The sequence below is a fragment of the Lygodium microphyllum genome, chromosome 30, assembly GCF_053477565.2.
Source record: "Lygodium microphyllum isolate KBCC chromosome 30, Lygodium_microphyllum_v1.1.10, whole genome shotgun sequence".
In the NCBI taxonomy this organism is placed as follows: Eukaryota; Viridiplantae; Streptophyta; class Polypodiopsida; order Schizaeales; family Lygodiaceae; genus Lygodium; species Lygodium microphyllum.
Window position 1 is genome coordinate 90,379,111 of NC_141164.1, and position 26,593 is coordinate 90,405,703.

Consider the following 26,593-nt stretch of genomic DNA (forward strand, 5'->3'; position numbering starts at 1 on the left):
CTAGATCTGAGTTCATCCTTTGATGGGGTCACAAAAATAAATCCTCTCTGTTCAGCCGTTAGGGAAACAAATCACTGACGAAAAGCAGGTTTTGCTGTTAAGCACCTAAGGTGGCAGTTATGGCACGGAGCAACCTCTATTCCACAGAGCTGATGGCTTTTCCTATTCGTTTCTTCTTCCGAATTTTAGGAGCCTTGCTGCGCTTCTTACCAGTGAAAGAGGTCAATGTCCGGCAGTAAGGAGCTTTTTATGCTTAGAAGTTCATACTTAGCTTTTTTCTTCATTCGTAGCTTTTTCATCACTCACAACTGAGTGACGTTTTTTATCTCCTCTCGTACTTTAGCAGCTTCAGTTTTTCATTACAGTCCGTCAAAACTGCGGATTCCTCCACCCTTTGCTAGATGTCACCACAACAGTCTTGTCTTCATCTTCATTCCGAGCTCTTCTGTCCTGCTTTTTCCGTTTCCTCTCAGTTTTGCAGCATTGAGTATTCCCCCCCAAATAGCAGGATTCTACTGATCTCTATTAGTCAAGCGACTGCCGCTGAATCAATCGACTCCCCTTCGTCTACTCAGAAACAAATCCATCTCTCTCTGTTGAATTCGCGTCGTTCCCTTCTTCCACAGTCGATCCTGCCTTTTTTTCCATCGTTTTCGATCCTTTCTTTTACTTTCCTTTAGGTTCCTCTTTTTTTAGAAAAGCGGCCCAGCCACTCCCAATTGAGGTTTCCCAGGTTTGCTACCAGATGTGTATACCAGCAAATGGTGAGGATAATCTTGAACAAACAATGCATCCCTCTGCAATTTTATTCACAACATACAAGAGAAAAAGTAAAGTTGTTGCACAGGCATTTGTTTATGCATCTCAAAACTCCTGTTGTTACCTTCCAGATCTTTTGTGCCCTCTGTCAAGACCTTTTCAAACTGTCTCACCTATATACAGCAGTGGACCAAATACCTGTTTTCTGATCCCTACATCACCCCACTTTTGACATGCACCCAACACAGTGCTCCACACCATGTCATCAGGTTTAGAAGGCATATTTTCTGATGATACAACAGCCTCGTCTAGCTAGCCAGCACGGCCAAGCAGATCAACTAAGCAATTCTGATGCTTTATACTTGGACCAATGCCATACCGGCTACTCATTAGCTCAAAATATTTCTGACCCTGGTCCACAAGACCCATATGACTGCACACAGTAAGCATATTAAGAGATGTAACTCCATCTGGTTGAATATTGTCTTCCCTCATTCTCTCTAACATAAGGAAGACAACTTCACTCTCACCTAGGTGAGCATAACCAGTACTCAGTGCATTCCACATTACCAAGTCCTGTTTAGACATCCCATCAAACACACTCTGAGCATCAACCATGCTTCCACATTTACCATACATGTCAATAAGACCTGCAACCAGATCAACTTCAATGTTGCTGGGTGCAGCCTTGAGAACTTGAGCATGTATCTTCTGCCCAATTTCCAAAGCTGCTGCATGACCGCAAGCTTTCAACATTGAGACAAGAATTGTGCTGTCAGGTAAGTGGCCCTGTTCTTGCATTTTGAAAACAAGTTTGCACACTTTATCACACTCTCCTTGCTCAGCATAACCCATGATTATGACATTCCATGAGACTGCATCTGGACACACACCTTCCAACTGCATCTCTTGAAAGTGACTCAATGCTTCTTCATAAAGCCCTTCAGCTTGGTACCTAGCAATTACTAAGGGCCATGAGACCACATCCCGAAACAGCAGATTTCCAAACTCTTCCTGGATTTCTACAAGCAAACCGCATTTGGCATACAGACCACCAATGTACTTCGACTTGCATCTCTTGGAAATAGTTTAGTACTTCCTCACAAAGCCCATAATTGGCATATCTTGAAATAAGTGTAGCCCATGAGATTGCATCTCGAGTTACCAATCTATCAAAAACTCCCTGTTCTTCTACAAGCATGTCACATTTAGCATACATGTCAACCAGAGCATTGTTGATTAATTCCTCTTGCTCCAAACCCTCTTCACTATATTTTCCGCATAGAATGAAAGAGCAAACATAATGACTAAGTATGTACAAAGTATCAGATCACACACACAACTTTTGGGTGGTTTTCACAGCTCGAATGCGCAGCAATACGACATCCACCCCCTCTAATCCTGCGCATCCTCCGGATGGGCCAACTACCCATGATCATTATCATCAAGTTCCACAAACAGATCAACCTCTTCATTATGCATTTTCGGTATATCAACAAGATTATCTGTCATATCATCTGTCTCTTCTATCGGAGTTTCTTCTTGTTGTTCTCTTGCAAATTCTTCCAATGCATAATCTTTATCATCTCTTTTCTTGAAAATCTTGATTCTTTTTCCAGCAATAGGCACTGTAAGCATTGTCCCATCCAATTCTGTCAGCTCATATGTTGCATTATCAAAGATATGTCTGACTATGTACGGCCCAAACCATCTTTTCACCATCTTCCGAAGTGTAGTATGTTGATTTTCAAGGCTGCTATCAAAGACCAATACCCAATCTCCCTCTTCTATTGCCTGCAAATTGAGTATCTGCATATGGAGTACCTGCAAATTGAGTATCTGCATATGGAGTACTTGTATGTGGAGTACCTGCATGTGGAGTCTGGGAAGTAGTGCCAGGCAAAGACGCCAGAGGCGTCCCAGACATGACACTAAACACCTCGTCCGCTGTGGGAGAGCAGCGAAGGTGTCTAGTCATCTCTTCCATGAAGTCTTCCCTACCAGGAAAACCTCCAAAAAATGCATTGACCCCCCTATCAAAGGAGGCCAATGTATCATTCATGCAATCCACATCTAGGTCATTGCTAGATGAACTAGGATACGACATCTGCAAAAAAAACACAGGAAAAAGACAAATTTATTTGCATACAAAAAATCATATATTACCTAGATTTTCAAAGAGCTTTCTTTAGACATTGAGCATAACACTTAAGTGCTAATGCTTCTCTTAAAGAAGAAAACCGATAAACACAAACATGGGATTGGTCACATTCATCGTTGCAAAAATATATTGTTTAATATTAGAACTGGGAGACCTGGTGCGTGTATCCCCGCGTCTACATTGCAGGTTAGACGCGCTCTCAGACGCGCTCCAGAGTGAACTTCTGTCCAGCGCGTCTATCTGCGCATCTAACATGCAGCACAGACGCGCTGTCAGACACGCCTCCCAGGTCAATGCGCGTGTAGACTGCAGGTCAACCTTCTGTGCAGCGTGCGTATCATCGCGTGTACACTACAGAGCATGCGCGCCAGTACACGCACTCGAAGACACGCTCTCAGATGCTTTGAGAGAAAACATTTTTTCGCGTCTATATCTGCGTCTACACTGAGATGTAGACACGCTAGCAGACGCGCTCGGTCGGTCGATTTTAAGCCGACGACCGCCATTGATGCACTCATGTACGGCATTACATCCCTTCCCTCATCATCATGAAAGATGCCATCACCATCTGTAACTCTATAGTACTGGCGTACAACCTCCTCTACATGACCTACTGGTGAGGGTGATCGCTCGCCACCTCCTAGGCAGCCCCCACACAACACTCCTCCTCCCCCTCAACTCTCCCTCCTCCCTCTCTGTGGACTGCCCTCTGCCTCGCTGGACACACGAGCTTCTATAGATGCACGTGCTTCTGCAGATGCTTGTGCTTTAGTCGATGCACGTGGAACACGTGGAGTACCTGCAAATTGAGTATCTGCATATGGAGTACCTACATATGGAGTACCTGTATGAGGAGTACCTGCATGTGGAGTCTGGGAAGTAGTGCCAGGCAAAGATGCCAGAGGCGTCCCAGACATGACACTAAACACCTCGTCCGCTATGGGAGAGCAGCCAAGGTGTCTGGTCATCTCTTCCATGAAGTCTTCCCTACCAGGAAAACCTCCAAAAAATGCATTGACTGTAATATTCCCACCCGTGAATATTGACTTCCCGCACACTGCGTAAACCTTGTGCAAAGGTTATCTCTCATATTGAAATTGCCAGCAGTGTAACCTGTGACCTGCACGCGAGAAATCGGGACCTCCGCATTGGCAAGGCAAACCCGAGAGTTCAAACCAGCAAATCACACATAAACACCCTCTTGGGAGGGGCAAATTGAATATTATCAAGGCAAATTTTTTTATTTTTATCCCTTTTCCCCAGCCGATGCACCGCTGGAGGAGAGGGAGTGTGGGGGGATGGGACGTGGTGGAATCGTGGGCTGCATGGGGAGGGGGAAACCCATGCAGGGGGCCACGTGGTGGAGCCCTTCTCTCCCCCCCCATGCCTATATAAACACCCGCTAAGGTGTTGAAGAGGGGGAGGAAAGGACAGACGGCTGCTGCCATCGCCATGTTGGAGGGTGGAGTGCTGTCGACGCTGGGTGAGAAGAAGGTCGGCGCCGCCTTGCTGGAGACCACCAGGCCGCCGCCCATCCTCGCCATCGCCATCAAGTCCTCGACGCCTTTCATTGGGCCTCCCACGACGTCGTGCTGATCTCCAGAAGCTTCTTAGAAGCTTCTTTAAGAAGCTTCTAAGGATAAGGCCATAAGCCTTGGTCCTACGTGGGCTTTTCGGTTTTAAAACCGGGCCTTCCATAAGCCTTGGTCCTACGCGGGCTTTTCGGTTTTAAAAACCGGGCCTTCCATAAGCCCAAAAACCCGCAAGCCGGTACTCTCAAGGATCCGCGCTTTGGAAGGAATCTCCGGCGTACGAGGGAAAAGGGGGAAAGATCTTGAAACTGCTCGCAACGGTTGGAGAAGACTCATCGATCGCGTAAGGGTAAAGGCAAACCGGAAGTCTGTAAGCACGCTAACGATGGCTCCCAAGAAGTCGCAAGGCGCGCCTGTGGGAGGTTCTTCTCCTAGCATTCACGTGGACATCTCCCCGAGCCCACAGACCCAGGTTTTTACTATTGTGATTTCATACTAAAGTAATGCATTAAGCATGACAACTCCATGGATTAAGAAGCAACCGTGCATGTTCAAATTCACCTAACCCAAGTTAAATGCAATTGGGAAAAATTGGTATTTTCAATATAAACGCTAATTGTCCAGCCATCTTACGACCTTAACAGTAAATTGCCTTGTCATGCATTTTCAAAGGAAAGCCACATATTGCCTAGGTTTAATGAGGAAATTGTTAAGTGCATTGGCCATGAAGGAAAGGAGTATTTTTGTAATAACTCCCTTCGTTAGGATTCGCATGAGGAAATTGTTAAATTCTTTTGCACGGCATGAAAAAGAACCCCGATCTTATATAAGTTGCATGGGAAAAGATGCTTGCAATTAGATTAAATTGACACTTGCCTTAGTATTGCATGAACTTCATTCACGATATTGTTGTATCTAAGGGTCGCACTTATACTTTCGCAAATTTCATTTCATCATGTAGCATTTAGGAATGATTGCATGGCTTATAAAAGCATGAAATGCAAATACTTAGACACAAGGTTGTAGGTGTTATTCCTTGATGTAAATCCTAGTAAGCCCTATGTAAGTTATTCTTCAAATTATCATGCCTTTTGACTTTAACAAAAAAGGGATAGGACTATTGCGGATCTTATGGTGCGTGAAGTAATGAATTACATGTTTACATGTATTGTAACATTTTGCAACTATTTTTCTACTTTAGATCAAGTATATCATCTCTAGGAAAGAATTGTCCTTGTCATAAGACAAGTAGGTCAATTTACCCAAGTCATTTGTGGTATCATGACTGTTAGGGTTTCGTATAGGCATAACTAGCCGATTCAATAAAAACCTCAAGTACTAGCTAGGGCTTGGCACGTTAGAGATGTAGCCAAGTATCGTACTTGGATGCCAAGTCGAAGTCCTCAAACCCAAAGGTCCTACCCACCTTCCCGGAAAGTTGAGCCAATGGGATGCACACGCAAATAATGATCTAGGGTTTCTACCCTAAGGATCATTCGACCTAGTGCTAGAACTTGGATTGAGTTGGAATCCCTAGGACCGAACGTTGTCGGTCTAGTGCAATTAGGATTGGCGTGAGTAAGAAGACACCCTAAACCCTACTTCGAGTCTAATCATAATTCTTTGACCAGAAAACACCATTCAATGGGTGAAATGATCTCTTGGAATGGAGGCGACACTTGTGCAACAAGTTGCAACATCGCATAGCCTTGTGGTTTGATCACAAGAAAGTTTTGCCATTCCTTGGAATGAGGTTGGCAGGTTCTTGCGCAAGTTTAACTTGCAAGGGGATGAGTAGTCATCCTGTTACATCACCCTCATTGGGAAAATTTGCCAAGTTAAGGAAAGTTAGGTATTTTCTTGGACGCAAATGATTAATCAATAAATTAAAGCGACATGGCCGCCAGGATTTACTATTAATAAAACCTAAGGTATTGGTTAAGTTGGGTTAACAAGGTATGGCCCTAACTCAAGGACAAAAAGGGTAAACGAACAAACCCTTGAGGTTCTTGCCAAATCACAATTGATCCCAGATCGAATGCTGGATGCATTTGGAGAGAAGGATTCACTCCTTAACAATTGGCCAAATAAACGACCACTGGAAATTGATTGTGCTTGTAATAGTTTAGAAAGCACTGTTTGCTTTGTTTGTTCAAGGAACTAAAGGATGAAAATATATCTAAATGCTTCAGGTTGAAGGCCTGAAGGGAGAGGCAGCTTCAGTTACCCCCGACTGCCTGCCTGACCCTAACCAAGGGGGTTGATGACCGCGCCGGGAACGTGGACCGAACCCGCTGCGAGAGGTCTTTCCGTTGAGCTCTACTTGGAGCAGGAGGACGCTTGGGTGCCAGGGGGGGCTCTGGCCGTAAATCCCTTGCCTTCTGGGTCCTACACAAGAGGCTAACGTGACTCGGGATTGGATCTCGAGGCCCGCATACTAGTTAACGGGCAGAAGCTTGGAATAGTGATCCCTAGCAGATTACTGGATAAGCCTTCGGGCGGATTATGGACAAGCCTACGGGCGGAACTCCTTGTATTTCAAAAATAAAATGACGAAATGATAATAAAGAAGTTGTTTGATATTGTTTTTCTATGTCACGTGATAAGATTACGTGAAGGAACCGGTGCTTAACAGGGTTAATTAAAGAAGCTGGTTGTTATATGTCAAATTAATGTGTTAGATAATTACATAACTAAAACAAACCGACGAAAGTGCGGAGGATGGACCATGGGTCCGTCCTACGGCTGGGTGGTCCCGGTTAGCCGGGAATTTTTCTCAAAAATCTCGAGGAACAGCGGGATGATCATCATCATTAAAACGAATAACGAGAACGATGACCTAGAGTTACATCTTACCCATATTTAGGTTGTTTTAGGGGAACGGAATGGGACTATGCCTTATGGTAGAGAGGTTGAGCCTTGCATCCCTCTCGTTTCCCATCCTCTTTGAACCAAGTGCAGCATGAATCCGCTTCGGACCTGGCGTTTCTGCGTAAAGTAGTTCGCTCGGGTCTGACGCTAGTTGCTGCTAGCTAATGACCAAACAGGAAAACCCAAACTCCGGTCGATCCTAAGTGGGAACGGCCAGGATACTTCCGCTACGTGGCAGACACGGGAAGACCTAGATTGCAAAACCCGTAACATTCCGTGGGAGTGCAGGGCGGAGTTTTCTAGACATCCTTTCTGATGGACTGCTAAGACGTGTCCTGGATGATTCTAGCGGATACGTTACAGTTGGTATCAGAGCCGACCAACAACGGAAGTGTTTTTGTAAGATCTCAATAAAATGAAGTAAAGAAATTGTTGTTGTCCAAACATTTCCTCATCTTCAATACTGTCTTGTAGAACTATGAAGCGTGGAACAAGTTTTTGGTGTTCCGAATCATGTTTATGACTGCAATGCATTCTCCGCATTATAGGCAGAGAGTTGAAATGATGAACATCCTGGAGCAGATTTATAATCCATCACCTTTATATATAGAACGAAGATGGACTGGGTCTTCAGGAATCTACTACATAGCTACCCACCGGTTCGCTTATCTACAAACCAACCTAAAGAGGATCAAGTGGTTGGAAGACTTGAAAGTCGTGAAGCTGTTCATTTTTGTGGAAGCTCACGTAAATTCGACTTTGCATATTCAAGGTCGGAGGGTTGAATTGAACTCATATGTATATGAGGAAGTGACCCGTGTAATCCCAGCCGACAGGATTAAGGTGTTGGGCCGCCATGGGAAGTATGGATTCCAGCGGAAAGGATATCCTGAACTTCCAATGAATTATCGATTCCTAAAGATCCATGACCCAAAACCCTACTATTACACAGTTCCTGTAGACAAATGCAATACAACGTTGTTCTCCCCAAACTAAATGTAATGATTGGATTATCATCACACGAGATGTTGTATAAGGCTACGCCCATATAAATATAAATAATGACTTCTTTTATCAATATCCGATTGTGCATCAGGGTTGTTACAAAAAGTTAAGTAGCTTCATGATTTACGAGATAGCTGAACTAAAGATAAGCTAATGTCAATTATCATACAATAACGTTAAGAAAACTTTTACCCAGGCACAACCCCAGGTACAGGTTGCAAATTCGCCCCCTATATCAAGTACTGCTGTGATCCGGGAGAAGAAGTTCCTCCTCAAATAGATAAAGCCACCCGAGTTTGACGGGAGAGGCAGATTCGTCCAGTCTGATGATGAAATTTGAATTGAATCTATGGAGGATTACTTCGAAGCAGCTGGTACTGCACCTACCAATCAGGCCATGCTCGCCAAATTAAAACTCACCGGTGAAGCTAGACTATGGTGGAAACAATGGTGCAGGGATCAAGGGACTTCAGAGGGGTCCGTTACTTGGGAGAAGTTAAAGCAAGCCGTGCAGGGGAGATATATGCCACCTGCATATCGTACACAGAAAATGAATGAGTTCTATGAGCTAAAACAGTTAGGACTCACCCTTGACGCATACTACTCTAAATTTGTCTCACTCTTAAAGTATGCGCCACAAATGGACACGACGCAGCAGGTGTCCAAATTTTGCGTGGGCTTAATCCCACCTGTAAATACTCGTCTCGAATCTATGCGACCATCAGATCTTCAGGATGCACTCATTCGAGCGGCACCTATAATTCAAGAAGTGCAAGCTAGACCAAGGGGTATTAAGAATTGGTCTTATAGCGATCCGAACAGAGGAGCATTTAGACCCCAAGTGAAGAGAGTTCAAGGTCTCAATCAGGGACAAAGGAAGAAAGCAAGGACAAATAACGTCAACAACTTTGTTCCTACTCACAGTAATGGCCGAAACCTCCGATGTTTCCACTGCAACGAACTCGGTCACTTCAAAAGGCAATGTCCCAAGCTCAGCGAGGGACATCGTCAAGGTGCAGGCCGCGGTCAAGGAGCCCCCACCCGTGGAAGAGGAAGAACTTCCTGCATTACCAATAGGCAAAGATGTGAAGCAGAAGAAGAGGAAGATCCAACTATGGAAGCGGAATTCGAAAGAGCGACAGTCCATGCCGCTTTACACAAGAAGGGGCCGAATCGCCAGTTCTCGGTGATTCAAACACCGTCGGACTATCAAGGTAAAGGCTTCAAAACCTTGATTGATTGTGGTAGTACACATTTCTTTATCTCACCAACGTGTGCTAAAAGATTAGGAATAGCCACAGTAGAAGCACCTACCCTACTTGTGGAATTGGCAAACGGCCGTGAGGTAACTTGTACCAGGCAAACTGGTATGGAAGAGTTCCTTCTGGGAGGAAAGAAAACCTCAGTCAAATTCAGAGTCATGAATTTAGGTATCCATGAGTGTCTACTCGGGATGGATTGGCTTAAGCCTAATGACGCTCACATCCACTGTGGAAAGGGTCAAGTTTCCTTTCAAAACTCTGAAAGAGAGTTTGTTACAACTCAAGGTGAGGCGGGAGTGCCAAGAATCCAGTTAGCCAAAGTATCGCGGATCATAAAAGGGGTTAGAAAAGGATTACTTGTTTACCTGATCAAACTCAACAAATTAGATCAAAGGCAAGAGTCTCATGAGGGACCCTCTTGGCTAAAGGAATACGCTGACGTATTCCCTGAGGAATTAACTGAACTTCCACCTCCAAGAGAAGTTGATCATGAAATAAGGCTAATGCCTGGAGCTGCGCCAATTGCAAAGAGACCTTATAGAATGTCCATACCGGAAGCTATTGAGTTGAAGGAACAACTCAAGCAACTGTTAGATCAGGGTTACATCCGGCCTAGCAACTCACCATGGGGAGCTCCAGTACTATTCCAGAAAAAGAAAGATGGGACACTTCGACTATGTATTGATTACCGTGGGTTGAATCAATCAACAGTCAAGAATAAGTATCCTATTCCTAGAATAGATGAGCTTCTTGATCGCCTTCAAGGTGCAAAGATCTTCTCCAAAATTGATCTCAGGTCAGGTTACTATCAAATAAGGATCAAGGATGAAGATATTCCAAAAACGGCCTTCAATACAAGATATGGGCACTTTGAGTTCTTGGTTATGTCATTCGGGCTTACAAATGCACCTGCCACCTTCAATAGATTAATGCAGGATATTTTTAGACCCTATCTTGATGATTTCGTGCTTGTCTTCTTCGATGACACTTTAGTTTATTCTAAACAGGAAGAAGATCATGAACCTCAACTTCGGATTGTCCTTGAGACAATGAGGTCTCATAAGCTGTATGCAAAAATGAAGAAGTGTGCATTCTTCAAACGTCAGATTGAATATCTAGGATTCATAGTATCATCAGAAGGAATATCAGTAGACCCAGCCAAAGTCAGAGATGTGCTTGAATGACCAATACCAATATCCGTCAAAGAAATACGTAGTTTTCTTGGCTTGACAGGATGGTATAGGGTCTTTATCAAAAACTATGCTTTGATTGCAGCACCTCTTACCGACTTACTAAAGAAGCTGACTTCTATTACATGGTCAACTCCCGAACAAAATAGCTTCGACCAATTGAAGCAATGTTTGGTATCAGCACCTATTCTAAAACTTCCTGACCTCAATAAGGAGTTCGAGGTAGTAACTGATGCCAGCATTCTTGCCTTGGGGTGTGTACTTATGCAGCAAGGTCATCCAGTAGCATATTCTTCAAGGAAGTTGAAGAGTCATGAAAAGAATTATGCCACGCATGATCTGGAGTTATTAGCTGTCATCCATGCTCTAAAGCTTTGGAGACACTACCTGTTGGGTAACAAGTTTACTCTAGTAACCGATCATAAGAGTCTCAAATGGATTTTTACCCAGAACGAGCTCAACATGAGGCAACGTCGATGGATTGAAGTATTGGAGGAGTATGATTTTGAAATCAAGTATCGACCAGGGAAAGAGAATGTAGTTGCCGATGCACTCAGTCGCAAGGCATTCCTAAATTCCCTAATCTTGCAGAATCCATCAACGGCCAGATCTCTGGCTACAAAGGTATCTATGCCAAGCAACCCTATACTCGAACTAGCTAGAGAGGAAGCATGCCATGATTTGGCCTACCAAACCATGATAAAAGAAATATCTACCAAGGAGCAGAGTCTGAAGTCACAAGCTAAGTATCAGGAATTTTCCATTGATAATGGACTTATCTACTACAGAACAAGGCTGTGTATACCAACAAGCCAGTCACTTAAGCAGAAGATATTATGGGAAGCTCATGATTCCCCTTTCGCAGGACATCCTGGCTATGCAAAAACTCTTAATGCAATTAGGAAGAGCTACCATTGGGAGAGGCTCAAAGGTGACGTTCTCAAATATGTCACTGAATGTTTGTCTTGCCAACGTATCAAGGCTGAACATGTCATGATGCCAGGGAAATTGCAACCACTTGACATTCCCCAAATGAAATGGGAATTCATCAGTATGGATTTTGTGGTGGGCTTACCCCAAGTCCAAGGAGGATACAACTCCATTATGGTTGTAGTTGACATGCTTACTAAGGTTGCACACCTGATTCCAGTAAAGACAAACTATAAAGCCTTCGACATTGCAAGAGTGTTTATCAAAGAGATATTCAAGCTACATGGGTTACCTAGAAGGATCATTAGCGATCGAGACTCTCTCTTCACTTCACACTTCTGGAGAGCTATCTTTGAAGCTATTGGAACTCAACTCTGTTTTAGCACTGCCTACCATCCCCAAACGGATGGACAAACAGAGCGAGTAAATCAAATCATTGAGGATATGCTTAGGGCATACTGCTGTCGAGAGCTGAAGAGGTGGATTTAGTACTTGCCGTTAGTAGAATTTGCCTACAATGCTTCTTACCAGCAGAGCATTCAAATGACCCCTTTCCAGGCATTGTATGGTCATGATTGTCGAAGTCCCCTAAACTTTTCTGATCCAACCCTAAGAGTTGAAGCTTCAAGACAAATGTTGGAAGACATGGATGACCAAATAAGGTCAATAAGACAAGACATACAAGCAGCCAAAGATAGACAAAAGGCATATGCGGATTTGAAACGCCAAGAGAGGGTCTTCGGAGAAGGAGACATGGTCTTCATTCGTGTACGCCCTAAAAGGAGTTCTCTATCTCTAGGAGAATGCAAGAAGCTAAGTCCAAGGTATTGTGGGCCGTATAAAATCCTCAAATGCCTGGGACCCAATGCTTATAAATTGCAACTTCCGGATATTCTAAAAGTTCACAATGTATTCCATATTAGTCTCTTAAAAAAATATGTACCCAACCCTAATCATGTACTTGATGACCAACAAATTGTAATGCCTAGTCAAGGAGTCCTTGAACTAAGACCGGAAAAGATTTTAGATGTCAGGGAGAGACAGTTAAGATCTAGAACCTTGAAAGAATGCCTCGTCCAATGGAAAGATTATCCCGAAGAGGATGCTACCTGGATGGATGAAAGCTCTCTCAATCTTCAATATCCCCAGTTTATCTCGAGATGAGGACATCTCGATTCTTCTAAGGGGGAGAGAATGTAATATTCCCACCCGTTAATATTGACTTCCCGCACACTGCGTAAACCTTGTGCAAAGGTTATCTCTCATATTGAAATTGCCGGCAGTGTAACCTGTGACCTGCACGCGAGAAATCGGGACCTCCGCATTGGCAAGGCAAACCCGAGAGTTCAAACCCACAAATCACACGTAAACACCCTCTTGGGAGGGGCAAATTGAATATTATCAAGGCAAATTTTTTTATTTTTATCCCTTTTCCCCAGCCGATGCACCGCTGGAGGAGAGGGAGTGTGGGGGGATGGGACGTGGTGGAGTCGTGGGCTGCATGGGGAGGGGGAAACCCATGCAGGGGGCCACGTGGTGGAGCCCTTCTCTCCCCCCCCATGCCTATATAAACACCCGCTAAGGTGTTGAAGAGGGGGAGGAAAGGACAGACGGCTGCTGCCATCGCCGTGTTGGAGGGTGGAGTGCTGTCGACGCTGGGTGAGAAGAAGGTCGCCGCCGCCTTGCTGGAGACCACCAGGCCGCCGCCCATCCTCGCCATCGCCATCAAGTCCTCGACGCCTTTCATTCGGCCTCCCACGACGTCGTGCTGATCTCCAAAAACTTCTTAGAAGCTTCTTTAAGAAGCTTCTAAGGATAAGGCCATAAGCCTTGGTCCTACGCGGGCTTTTCGGTTTTAAAACCGGGCCTTCCATAAGCCTTGGTCCTACGCGGGCTTTTCGGTTTTAAGATGCGCTTCTTACCAGTGAAAGAGGTCAATGTCCGGTGGTAAGGAGCTTTTTATGCTCAGAAGTTCATACTTAGCTTTTTTCTTCATTCGTAGCTTTTTCATCACTCACAACTGAGTGACGTTTTTTATCTCCTCTCGTACTTTAGCAGCTTCAGTTTTTCATTACAGTCCGTCAAAACTGCGGATTCCTCCACCCTTTGCTAGATGTCACCACAACAGTCTTGTCTTCATCTTCATTCCGAGCTCTTCTGTCCTGCTTTTTCCGTTTCCTCTCAGTTTTGCAGCATTGAGTATTCCCCCCCAAATAGCAGGATTCTACTGATCTCTATTAGTCAAGCGACTGCCGCTGAATCAATCGACTCCCCTTCGTCTACTCAGAAACAAATCCATCTCTCTCTGTTGAATTCGCGTCGTTCCCTTCTTCCACAGTCGATCCTGCCTTTTTTTCCATCGTTTTCGATCCTTTCTTTTGCTTTCCTTTAGGTTTCTCTTTTTTTAGAAAAGCGGCCCAGGCACTCCCAATTGAGGTTTCCCAGGTTTGCTACCAGATGTGTATACCAGCAAATGGTGAGCATAATCTTGAATAAACAATGCATCCCTCTGCAATTTTATTCACAACATACAAGAGAAAAAGTAAAGCTGTTGCACAGGCATCTGTTTATGCATCTCAAAACTCCTGTTGTTACCTTCCAGATCTTTTGTGCCCTCTGTCAAGACCTTTTCAAACAATCTCACCTATATACAACAGTGGACCAAATACCTGTTTTCCGATCCCTACATCACCCCACTTTTGACATGCACCCAACAGAGTGCTCCACACCACATCATCAGGTTTAGAAGGCATATTTTCTGCTGATACAACAGCCTCGTCTAGCTAGCCAGCACGGCCAAGCAGATCAACTAAGCAATTCTGATGCTTTATACTTGGACCAATGCCATACCGGCTACTCATCAGCTCAAAATATTTCTGACCTTGGTCCACAAGACCCATATAACTGCACACAGTAAGCATATTAAGAGATGTAACTCCATCCGGTTGAATATTGTCTTCCCTCATTCTCTCTAACATAAGGAAGACAACTTCACTCTCACCTAGGTGAGCATAACCAGTAATCAGTGCATTCCACATTACCAAGTCCTGTTTAGACATCCCATCAAACACACTCTGAGCATCAACCATGCTTCCACATTCACCATACATGTCAATAAGACCTGCAGCTAGATCAACTTCAATGTTGCTGGGTGCAGCCTGGAGAACTTGAGCATGTATCTTCTGCCCAATTTCCAAAGCTGCTGCATGACCGCAAGCTTTCAACGTTGAGACAAGAATTGTGCTGTCAGGTAAGTGGCCCTGTTCTTGCATTTTGAAAACAAGTTTGCACACTTTATCACACTCTCCTTGCTCAGCATAACCCATGATTATGACATTCCATGAGACTGCATCTGGACACACACCTTCCAACTGCATCTCTTGAAAGTGACTCAATGCTTCTTCATAAAGCCCTTCAGCTTGGTACCTAGCAATTACTGAGGGCCATGAGACCACATCCCGGAACAGCAGATTTCCAAACTCTTCCTGGATTTCTACAAGCAAACCGCATTTGGCATACAGACCACCAATGTACTTCGACTTGCATCTCTTGGAAATAGTTTAGTACTTCCTCACAAAGCCCATAATTGGCATATCTTGAAATAAGTGTAGCCCATGAGATTGCATCTCGAGTTACCAATCTATCAAAAACTCCCTGTTCTTCTACAAGCATGTCACATTTAGCATACATGTCAACCAGAGCATTGTTGATTAATTCCTCTTGCTCCAAACCCTCTTCACTATATTTTCCGCATAGAATGAAAGAGCAAACATAACGACTAAGTATGTACAAAGTATCAGATCACACACACAACTTTTGGGTGGTTTTCACAGCTCGAATGCGCAGCAATACGACATCCACCCCCTCTAATCCTGCGCATCCTCCAGATGGGCCAACTACCCATGATCATTATCATCAAGTTCCACAAACAGATCAACCTCTTCATTATGCATTTTCGGTATATCAACAAGATTATCTGTCATATCATCTGTCTCTTCTATCGGATTTTCTTCTTGTTGTTCTCTTGCAAATTCTTCCAATGCATAATCTTCATCATCTCTTTTCTTGAAAATCTTGATTCTTTTTCTAGCAATAGGCACTGTAAGCACTGTCCCATCCAATTCTGTCAGCTCATATGTTGCATTATCAAAGATATGTCTGACTATGTACGGCCCAAACAATCTTTTCACCATCTTCCGAAGTGTAGTATGTTGATTTTCAAGGCTGCTATCAAAGACCAATACCCAATCTCCCTCTTCTATTGCTCTAGGCTGCAAGCGATGCCTGCTGTCAAACCTTCCTTATTTCTTAGTCTAGCAACCTTCAATCTGTCAATAGCTAACTAAATATCCTCTGGTCTCCTCTCCAACTGTCGAATTTGAAGAGCTAAGAGCTCTTCTCTCGTCAAATCCTCCTGCCAAGGTAAAAATGACCAAGTCAAAGCACAAGTCTCAGTCGGCATAACAGGTTTCTGACCATACATCAACTCTGCAGGCATATATCCTGTGGTAACACAGTGAGTCGTACGATCAGCCCATAAAGCAAATGGTAGAAGTCTCGGCCATTCTCCAATCCATGCTCTGCATGCTTTGGCTAATGCTTTCACTATCGGCGGATGCCCTCTTTCACTCTTCCCATTTCCCTCTGGATTATATGCTGTAGTTAGAGCCAACTTGATTCCTAGCTGAGAGAAAAACTCCCTAGCTTCATCTGCATCCAATTCACCACGATCCGCAGTGATCTTACCCACACAACCATACCTGCAAAAAATTTCTTCCAATAAGAACTTACACACTGCACAAGTGGTCTTCGTTCTCAAAGATCTGCCCTCAACATGATTGGTAAGATCCTCTCTCGCTAAAACAATGTATCTCATCTGCCATAGACCCATAGGCATGGTAACCAAATCAACTACCCACTTATAATGAATGCATAGCGGATAGGTCGGATGAATCTCATCTCGATGACGCACTACCGAATACATCTGGCAGTCTCTGCAAGTCTCAACAAAGTGAGAAACATCTCTATACATGCCTTTCCACCAATATTTCTCCTTGATTTTCTCATAAGTAGCCCACACTCCTCTATGACCAGCCCAAGGACTCTCATGAAACTCCCTCATCACCTGTAACTGTGTCTCTCTATCGCAAACAACCCGCAAAGGTAATCCGCCTCTTTTCTTCGGATGCTTCCAAAGAAATCCATCCTTGAGAAAATAACCATAGGCTTTCCTTCTGATCTTCTTGAACTCTTCATCTGTCCATTCATTTCTTTTGCTTAGTGTGCTAAGGTACCTGCCAATCTGCAACCAATCTCCAACATAGAGTTCTTCTATAAAAGCCACAATATCATAGACATGACAAACATGATCAGCCATAGTGGCTGAAATTTCTGCATCATCCTCTTCTGCAAGTAGAGTCTCCTCATCATCATATCTGGCTCTAGACAACATATCTGCCACTGGATTATCCTTCCCTGCTATGTGTTTAAATTCCGGATTTAATGACTTGATGTATGCAATCCATCTCAACATGGCTATATCCGGAGTAGAGCAACTCGTAATCATACCAATCAATGGCAAGCAATCTGTCTCTACCACAACTGAAGCTCCAATAAAGTACTCCTTGTCACATTTGAGAGCTGTAACAATCCCCAGTAGCTCCCTCTTGATTTGTGGATATCTCCTCTGTCTCTCGTTTAGGACTTTCACCCCAAACCGAATAGCATACCTATTTCCATCTGCATCATCTTGACCCACAGCCCAACCTATGCCAATTGGACTAGTGTCAACTGTCAATACAATAGGCCTTCCACAATTATAATCCGCTTTCCTGAGAGTAGGAGCATTCTGCAATAACTTCTTCAATTTCCGCATGGCTCTAGTGTGGCTCTCATCCCAATAGAATTTCTGCCCCTTTCGAAGCAGCTGATACAAACAATCAGCTATGTGTGCAAAATGAGGTATCCAAATCATATGAAACACACAAGCTCCAATGAATCTCCGTACCTCTGAAGTGGTAGAACAATACTCCGCAATCTTGCCTATAGCATTCACCTTATCAGGTGAGGGTTTCCTGCCATAATATCCACACATATGTCCAACAATGACAACCTCATTCACTCCAAAAATAGATTTTTGCCCTGAAAGTGTCAAGTTCACTTCTTCTAACTTGGCCAAAATCTTCTCACATGCTGAAATATGATCAGCCACAAAGGATCTGCATCCCTGCTCATTTAGACTCTCATTCTTCTCTTCTTCTGCACATCCCTTAATGAGCACATCATCCAAGAAAGGCATGGTAAGCTGAGGTATGTAATCATGAAGGACCTTATGCATGGCATTCATCATATGCGCAACAGAATTAGTGGCACCTTGAGGCAAGGTACACATCCTGACAAGCCCAATAGGAGTTCTCATGGTGGTTATGTCCCTGCTTTCCAAAGCCAACTGAAACTGATCATATCCTGAATACAAATCACCTAAAGAATAGATGGCACGTCCAGCAAATGCCTCTGCAAACTCATCCACAACTGGACCTATACCAACATTCCTGATAGTAACTCTGTTCACTGGCTGCATGTCCTGAATAAATCGGAGAGTACCATTCTTCTTTGGAACCGTAAACCACCTGTTTGAGTATGGTGCAAATGAAGGCTCAAGAATTCCCATCTTGATTTTCTCATTCAATAAATCAATCGGCTTTGGTAGGTGTGCCTTAGGCACTGGAATAGGTCGAAGATTCCATGGAATATGAGAAATAGTAAAAATGACCATAGGAGTAACAATATCAGGATTCACACATCCAATCTCATGCGAGAAAAAAGCAAATCCCCTTCCATGTCGCTCAAGCATCTCCTGAAAGCATTGCTTCTCTATGGGTAGCAAGAAATCACCATTTCCAATTTTCAATTCAGCAAGAGTCTCTGCTGAAAATTTATGACCAATATGCTCCGGATTCCTCGAAATTGGCTGTTTAGCAGCCCTCTCTATTTGCTGATCACTGTCAGGTGGAAGCGGTACAGCAACCGGCTTCACCTTCTTATCCACAGTTTTGTATTTCGTGTCAACCCTGGCTTCATTATGCTCTTCTGCATTACTCACATCTTGCTGTAAATCAGCAATTCTGCACTTCAATGGCTGAATATCCTCAGCCCTCTACTCTGTGGACTGCATAGGAACAACCCTAAACTCTGAATGCTGAAATATTTCAGCAGTAAACTCTGTTGGCTGAAAGTTTTCAGCCCTCTGTGTCTCTGAAAGCTGATCATAACCAGCTGGAAACTCTGTTTGCTGAATTTCTTCAGCACTCAACACTCTTTGCTGAGTTACCTCAGCCTCTGACTCAATCTGTGATACAAAATCTGCAATTTCATGAAACATGTCCAGGGACTGCACTAATACATTACTGTGACAATTCTGCATATCAATTTTCAGCATATCTCCCATCTTTGTCATCGTATCTGCACAAATCACACTGTCATATATTCCATCTATGTGCTCATCATCCTCCAAAATTCCTGCATGTTTCAAATTTTTCTCCTTCCTGCATATATACTGCCTGGCAGCTCTAGGCAACCTAGAAGTCTTCTAATAGCTCATTGAACTGTTTGCTGAAATCCCAACAAAACCGGAGGAGAAAACACTGCTGCTAGGAGGCGAGAACTCCAATCTCCTTTGCTCTGTACCACCGTCGTCTCGCGAAACGGCGGTACCTAATGAAAACCCGAATCCCTCACAGTGGGCAAAGGTGCATCTCTGAGAGTATCCCTGTTTCTAACATGGTTCACACACACAGTCATAAACTGAACTGCTCTCATGCAATCTTTACTGCGAATCCGTGCATAAGCAGATCCATCATCCATTACCTTTGTTTCCATGCGCATCTCTGTGATGAATGGCCGACCAAGAATTATGGGATAAGAGCATGAATCCTGCATAAAGAAATGAAAATCCTCCTCTACATCACCAATAGAAACCCTGACACTAGGACAGGCAGCATACAAATCACCTGCATTGTTATTGCTGGCTCTCATACGCCACCCATGCTCTACATCCATAGGCCATCTGTTACTCTCATAAACTCCACGAACTATGAGATTAATCTCTGAACCATGATCCACCAATGCAACATAAGGCACCTGTTTCTCTCCAATCTTTACCATCGTCTCTGTAGTTGCCCTAGCCCAATGGCTCCGCGAAAAGTGACTACGCAGTATCAAGACAGGCTCATCAATTTCAGCATAATGCATAGGCTGAACCCTCTTCTCTACGTGCAGAAAAACAGAAGCATTTTCAACCATAACCTCATCCTCATCCTCATCCAACTCCCCAATCAAAACTCCCTGTGTATCAGTGGTAGACAATGCATGTCTTTTCCTCTTTAGGACCTCCTGAAACTGATCTTGAAACTCTCTTTTCGAGATGCCCAAAATCTCAGAAATAGTGAAAGTCACCTCACTGCCAAGTATCTTATCATTAAAGATTTTCTTCATGTCCAAAGATGTCTCAATATCGGACATCAATCTAAACCATGCCTACTTTCTCTCTCTAGGCTCTTGCCTCTTTTCTCTCTTTGGAGCATCTTCCATATGTCGATCTGGCCCTAGTCTTGAAGACGGTCCTGCAGTAGGTGGAGTAACAAACTCACCCCCTCTAGTCATCTTAGCTGCACTTGGATTTTCTTCATCCCTCTTACGCTTCTCCTCAACAAGTGCATCTGCTCCCTGAGACTTAGCCAAATAAGTTAAATAGAGTACCTGTCAACAGGCGAATCCCAACCTGTCTCTGATCTTATGCTAGAGCCTGCACTAGTCAAAACAGTTTGCTGAATTTTCCCCTTGTTTACAGTCTCCATAGCATAACTCCATAGTGCTGACTGAGTCTCTGATCCCTTCTCAATCTGGACTCCATATGCAGAAGCATCACCTCTAGCTCTCACATAAGAAGTACGCGCAGCCATGTCATCCACTAACTTCTTCATTCCACCTTTACCAAAGTTGGTAGCAAGTGGAGCTCTTGTCTCAGTCAACCAAATCTTACCATCTTGCCCCCAATATACCAAATTCTTCCTCCTTGCATCCTGAAAAGATTCACAATCCCTGCAATGCTGATGGTCCGTATTATCGCACCAAATACATCTCCAATCTCTCCTAGGTACACTAGGAGCACTCCTAGGTGCAGTAGGAGCACTAGAAGAAGTAGTAGGCGCAGTCGAAGCAAACTGCTCTTTCAACTTTCCCACCAACTCCGCTTTGGCTAACTCCAGTGTCAAATATGTTATGCCTTTGATTATGTCATCAAGAGAAGTAGGCACCGATGGAGCGGATGGTTTTGGAGCAGAAAGTGTAGGCATCGGTCGTGGAACAGGAGGAATAGGTGGAGTGGAAACAGTAGGCACTGGCATAGGCCAAGAAACTGGCTGAGGAGGAGAAGAAATAACAGGGATAGAAGCAGGCATAGGAGCTGATGATGGTGTAGGTGTCATGGAACCATTCTGTAGGCGAGTCTTCCATATCCTCCTCTTGGTCAAAGTCGAGACTGCATCCTGAGCATCTTGCCAATCCGTTTTAAGACCCATAGGCTTCGTGCGATCCTCAAGAAGCTCACCCAATTCTTCTTGAAGAGCAGGATCTGCAGCTTGCAAGAAAAGCTCAACTTTTTCAACATCCAATGCTCTTTGTTCAATGGCATCAAGCTGACTATACCTCTCCTCAAATTCTCGAATCAACTCTGAAGCAGCTAGACCTTTGTTTGGCATGTAGACCCACTCTCGGAATGACTGCCGAGTAGCCATACCAAAGTCCTCAAGGAAATATTCTTCTTTCAAGGCCTTCTTAAAATCTTGCCAATGTGTATTTTGAATAAAAATATCAGTCACTTTTTCCCTCAAAGCGGGTGTGACAAGACGAAGGAAATACTTACTCATAAGTCCGGCTGGAACTCCAAAAAACCCCATCTTGATCTCATATGTCTTCAAATATGCTGAAACATTAGGGCCGTCAAATAGATTCTTCTCATTCTCAACTGCTTCAATAGCCTTAGTAGCGCTGTTTGCATTCTCCTGCTCCGAATAGAGTTATCTTTGCTGAGACAACTGCTGTTGATGCAATTGTTGCTGCTGCTGCATATACAATTGTGTCTGCTGATTTTGGAGCTGCATATACATGGACATATTCTGCAAAATCTGCTTTAGATCCTCTGTTGAAGTACTTGACGCAGCAGTCATTGATGGAGCTGAAGTAGACGCAGCTGGAATTGTAGAAGAGGCTGAAATAGAGGCTGAAGTATCTCCCATCATGAAATTTCTGCGACGCTTTCATGTCGGGTTCACCAAAGATGTCGAAGGGTTTGTGAAAGCAAAATCGCGCCTTCAGAAGACCTTGATAAATTTCTGGATAGAAGATCAGCAAAGATGCAAAGATGAAAGAATCTGTGTACAATAATAGATCCGTCAAATTTTCATTGAGACCTCATCTATGCAGCAATGATAAGATCAAAAACAAGTTTTCAGCTCAGTATAGAATTCATCCTTCAACATAGGAACCTTCAGTATAAATCTGGTTATCAACTACAGACAGAAATTTCAGCATTGTCCTTTCAGCAGCATCAGCCAAAGGATGGATCTATGGATCCACAGACTTAACAATAAACCCAAAGGAAACTTGATTCCAATTGTTGAGATGAACAATATCACCACTATCACATCAAAGATAGACACTACTTTTGTTCATTCGCCTCTGATAATTTGAACCTGGATATCTCACTTAAAGCCCTGAATTGGAGAGACTGCTTGTAGCCACTGATGGCTGTAACAAGAATAACAAGCAGAACAGCAACAGTAAAGCTCACACCTTCATACCAGCCTTTCCCCACACCATGGTTCTTGATACTTAGGCCTAAAGAAAGGGCTGGTATAAGAATTGGGCCTGAAACTGTCTTTCGTGACTCCACTTTGTAAGGTCTTTCTTTATACCCTTAAAGGAACTTTTGATTTTCATGTCCAAGAAGCAGAATATACTCTTGGCCTAAGCTGCAGGAATATTTTCGCAGAAGAATGCTGGAGGTTAGATGCATTACCATCGAATCTTCTTGAGAAATGACAAAATAAAGGTTGTCTTCGTTCTGCTTTAATAAGTTACTGTTCTAAGAACTAGACTTCCTACAATAGTTCTCTCCTTGAGAAGCTTCTCTTCGGCACCTATCTGGTGGATACGGAGCTGTTTATTATCTCATGTATGATAGCCTCTATTGCTCTAGATCTGAGTTCATCCTTTGATGGTCACAAAAATAAATCCTCTCTGTTCAGCCGTTAGGGAAACGAATCACTGACGAAAAGCAGGTTTTGCTGTTAAGCACCTAAGGTGGCAGTTATGGCACGGAGCAACCTCTATTCCACAGAACTGATGGCTTTTGCTATTCGTTTCTTCTTCTGAATTTTGGGAGCCTTGCTGCGCTTCTTACCAATGAAAGAGGTCAATGTCTGGTGGTAAGGCACTTTTTATGCTCAGAAGTTCATACTTAGCTTTTTTCTTCATTTGTAGCTTTTTCATCACTCACAACTGAGTGACGTTTTTGATCTCCTCTCGTACTTTAGCAGCTTCAGTTTGTCATTACAGTCCATCAAAACTGCGGATTCCTCCACCCTTTGCTAGATGTCACCACAACAATCTTGTCTTCATCTTCATTCTGAGCTCTTCTGTCCTGCTTTTTCCGTTTCCTCTCAGTTGCAGCATTGAGTATTCCCCCCCAAATAGCAGGATTCTACTGATCTCTATTAGTCAAGCGACTGCCGCTGAATCAATCGACTCCCCTTCGTCTACTCAGAAACAAATCCATCTCTCTCCGTTGAATTCGCGTCGTTCCCTTCTTCCATAGTGGATCCTACCTTTTTTTCCATCCTTTTTGATCCTTTCTTTTGCTTTCCTTTAGGTTCCTCTTTTTTTAGAAAAGCGGCCCAGCCACTCCCAATTGAGGTTTCCCAGGTTTGCTACCAGATGTGTATACCAGCAAATGGTGAGGATAATCTTGAACAAACAATGCATCCCTCTGCAATTTTATTCACAACATACAAGAGAAAAATTAAAGCTGTTGCACAGGCATCTGTTTATGCATCTCAAAACTCCTTTTGTTACCTTCCAGATCTTTTGTGTCCTCTGTCAAGACCTTTTCAAACTGTCTCACCTATATACAGCAGTGGACCAAATACCTGTTTTCCAATCCCTATATCACCCCACTTTTGACATGCACCCAACACAGTGCTCCACACCACGTCATCAGGTTTAGAAGGCATATTTTCTGCTGATACAACAACCTTGTCTAGCTGGCCAGCACGGCCAAGCAACTCAACTAAGCAATTCTGATGCTTAATACTTGGACCAATGCCATACCGGCTACTCATCAGCTCAAAATATTTCTGACCTTGGTCCACAAGACCCATATGACTGCACACAGTAAGTATATTAAGAGATGTAACTCCATCCAGTTGAATATTGTCTTCCCTCATTCTCTCTAACATAAGGAAGACAGCTTCACTCTCACCTGGGTGAGCATAACCAGTAATCAGTGCATTCCACATTACCAAGTCCTGTTTAGACATCCCATCAAACACACTCTGAGCATCAACCATGCTTCCACATTTACCATACATGTCAATAAGACCTACAGCCAGATCAACTTCAATGTTGCTGGGTGCAGCCTTGAGAACTTGAGCATGTATCTTCTGCCCAATTTCCAAAGCTGCTGCATTACCGCAAGCTTTCAACATTGAGACAAGAATTGTGCTGTCAGGTAAGTGGCCCTGTTCTTGCATTTTGGAAACAAGTTTGCACACTTTATCACACTCTCCCCAAGGAAACGATTATACTAAACCTATAACATAGGAAGCCACAGTACACTCATCGTGCGTTAATAATTTGAAATCAACTATTATGTACCTGGGAGATAGTTCTCTTTATACCATGTCAATGCAATGGAATGCAAAGTGGATGTCTTTGACTGCACAAACATTTTACTTAAATGAAATTAGCATTTTGAATGTGTTGAAATATTATTTCCATGATTTTCTTTCACTAATAACTTTGCAATGATGATAAGGCAGTGTGGGACTACATCGTGCCATTGAACCTCTTAACGCTTAAAATAATATCAAAGCCTATATGAAAAGTGTAGCAAATAAATTAAATTTTAAAAAGTGCAATGCTAGACTAGTCCATGTCAGTGTACCTCTTAACACATAAAATAAGATTGAAACCTAGATGAAAACTGTAATAAACAAATAAAAATTTAAACCATATTTAGCACCTAATATCCTCTCCCTACTGTTTAGGATTTTACTTTTGATCGATATATTAAGAGATGTTTCCATGTATCATCCCATATGAACATGGATTGAACACTCAAAACCAAGAAAACATCATTTGTACTTTTAAAACACACACAAGCACGGACAACATGGGTTCTGCATTCTATGATTTAGAGCGCTCAAATACATCACAAACAAGCTTAAAATGACAAAAACAATCCAAATTTTCATTAAAAAAGAGGCTTACCATCATTTTTTGTGTCTCAGATCTTAAGAATTGATTTTACAGATAGCAACTGAACTAGCCATTGGTCTCCAAACATCTATGTTCATCACTACCTAGCATCGACATGGTCCACATCAATCCGATTGAGGCCAAACAATTGATCTCCATCCTAATGTTCTCACAAGAATTTCCACATGAATAGCCCACACAAGAGGAGAGAGAGAAAGGAGAGAAATATTGATTTTGGATCTCGTTGATCAGTCCATCATTCACAGAAGTGGAGGCAGTGATTGGAAGTAAAAAAAAATGGAGGAGGCTAATGTAATCAATTGATATGAGTGTTCTTTGTCTCTCTAGTCCCCCCTCTCAATTTTCCACCACCATATAGTAGGGTGCCTTTTTTTTGCATGCTTTGAAAAAAAACGTCCCCTCACCTCCCCTCCTCCTCACGTTGGTAGTAGGTGAATTGGGTAGTTGGCCTCTAACAACCCCCAAGACAACACCACAAGATAAAGACTGAGGATCTCCCCTCAACAAATTCCATGAGATAGAACCATTGAACACATGGTCAAATATTTCTAATCACTTACTTGTCACTAAGACTTCAACTCAACACTTAAGCACTTTAAACCATCAAGCTCAGAATTTACCAATTTTTGAGAGAATTTGATGCGGAAACAACCATGGCTAAGACTCTAACAACACAAGCTTTCAGATTCACATAACTACTTTTTAGGGATTGCAACCCCATGCAGAAATTGCCCCACAACGCATGGTTGCCTCAAGCAGTGCAAAATCAATTGTAGATCTTTTGTGTTCTTCTTTTCTCGGAGCACACATAAATACAAACCAAAAATGCAAGTAACCAAAGCTTTATACAAAGAATTTTTATGCCAATTCAATTGCTACAAGCATTTCACTATTGTAGACATTCCATTACTACAACAAAACAAAGTTTATACTAATATATCAATGGATAATCATGATGTCTTTTATGGGAAACCAAGTTGATGGTGTAGATGCTGCTGAATTCACTCCTTTGCCTCATGTAGCATAGAAATTGCCTCATAGAGTACTATAGATATACATTGCTCCTCTATACAGCAAACAAGAGGACACTTTCTTTGATTTCAGATTATCATTTCAACATAATAGCAGATACATCTTAGCATATCTTGCATTGATAAAGAGTTACAAAGCTTCAAAAGTTATGAGCTTTAATTCATCATTTTCCTAGTTGCTGCAAATCCTTTCGAATTTCCACTAACTCGAGTCTGTGCATTCAACACCCACCCATAATACATATTCTCACCCACATACCTAGTTTTAGATGTAGAGATCATTTACTTCCATTCT

At 43.1% G+C, this 26,593-nt stretch overlaps 1 protein-coding gene across 1 annotated transcript; it reads right to left on the reverse strand.

Annotated features, from left to right (window-relative positions):
- Positions 1–692: 692 nt before the first annotated feature.
- On the reverse strand, positions 693–24,519 carry LOC148010104 (pentatricopeptide repeat-containing protein At2g39620-like). Its single transcript, XM_087672870.1, has 12 exons — positions 23,917–24,519; positions 23,702–23,756; positions 22,446–22,516; positions 22,255–22,333; positions 14,712–15,203; positions 14,592–14,614; positions 14,380–14,493; positions 14,165–14,219; positions 1,290–1,781; positions 1,170–1,192; positions 958–1,071; positions 693–797 (listed from the first exon to the last, which is right to left on the reverse strand). Exons 1-12 carry the CDS (start codon positions 24,517–24,519, stop codon positions 693–695), a joined length of 2,226 nt encoding a protein of 741 aa, XP_087528996.1.
- Positions 24,520–26,593: the final 2,074 nt, after the last annotated feature.

Excerpts from the sequence above, each read along its gene's own strand:
- LOC148010104 (XM_087672870.1), bottom strand. The coding sequence starts at position 24,519 with ATGCAAGAACAGGGCCACTTACCTGACAGCACAATTCTTGTCTCAATG. Across the intron at positions 14,615-14,711 it reads TACTGGTTATGCTCACCTAG|TTATATGGGTCTTGTGGACC; the intron begins GTGAGAGTGAAG and ends TACTGTGTGCAG. Across the intron at positions 1,193-1,289 it reads TACTGGTTATGCTCACCTAG|TCATATGGGTCTTGTGGACC; the intron begins GTGAGAGTGAAG and ends TACTGTGTGCAG.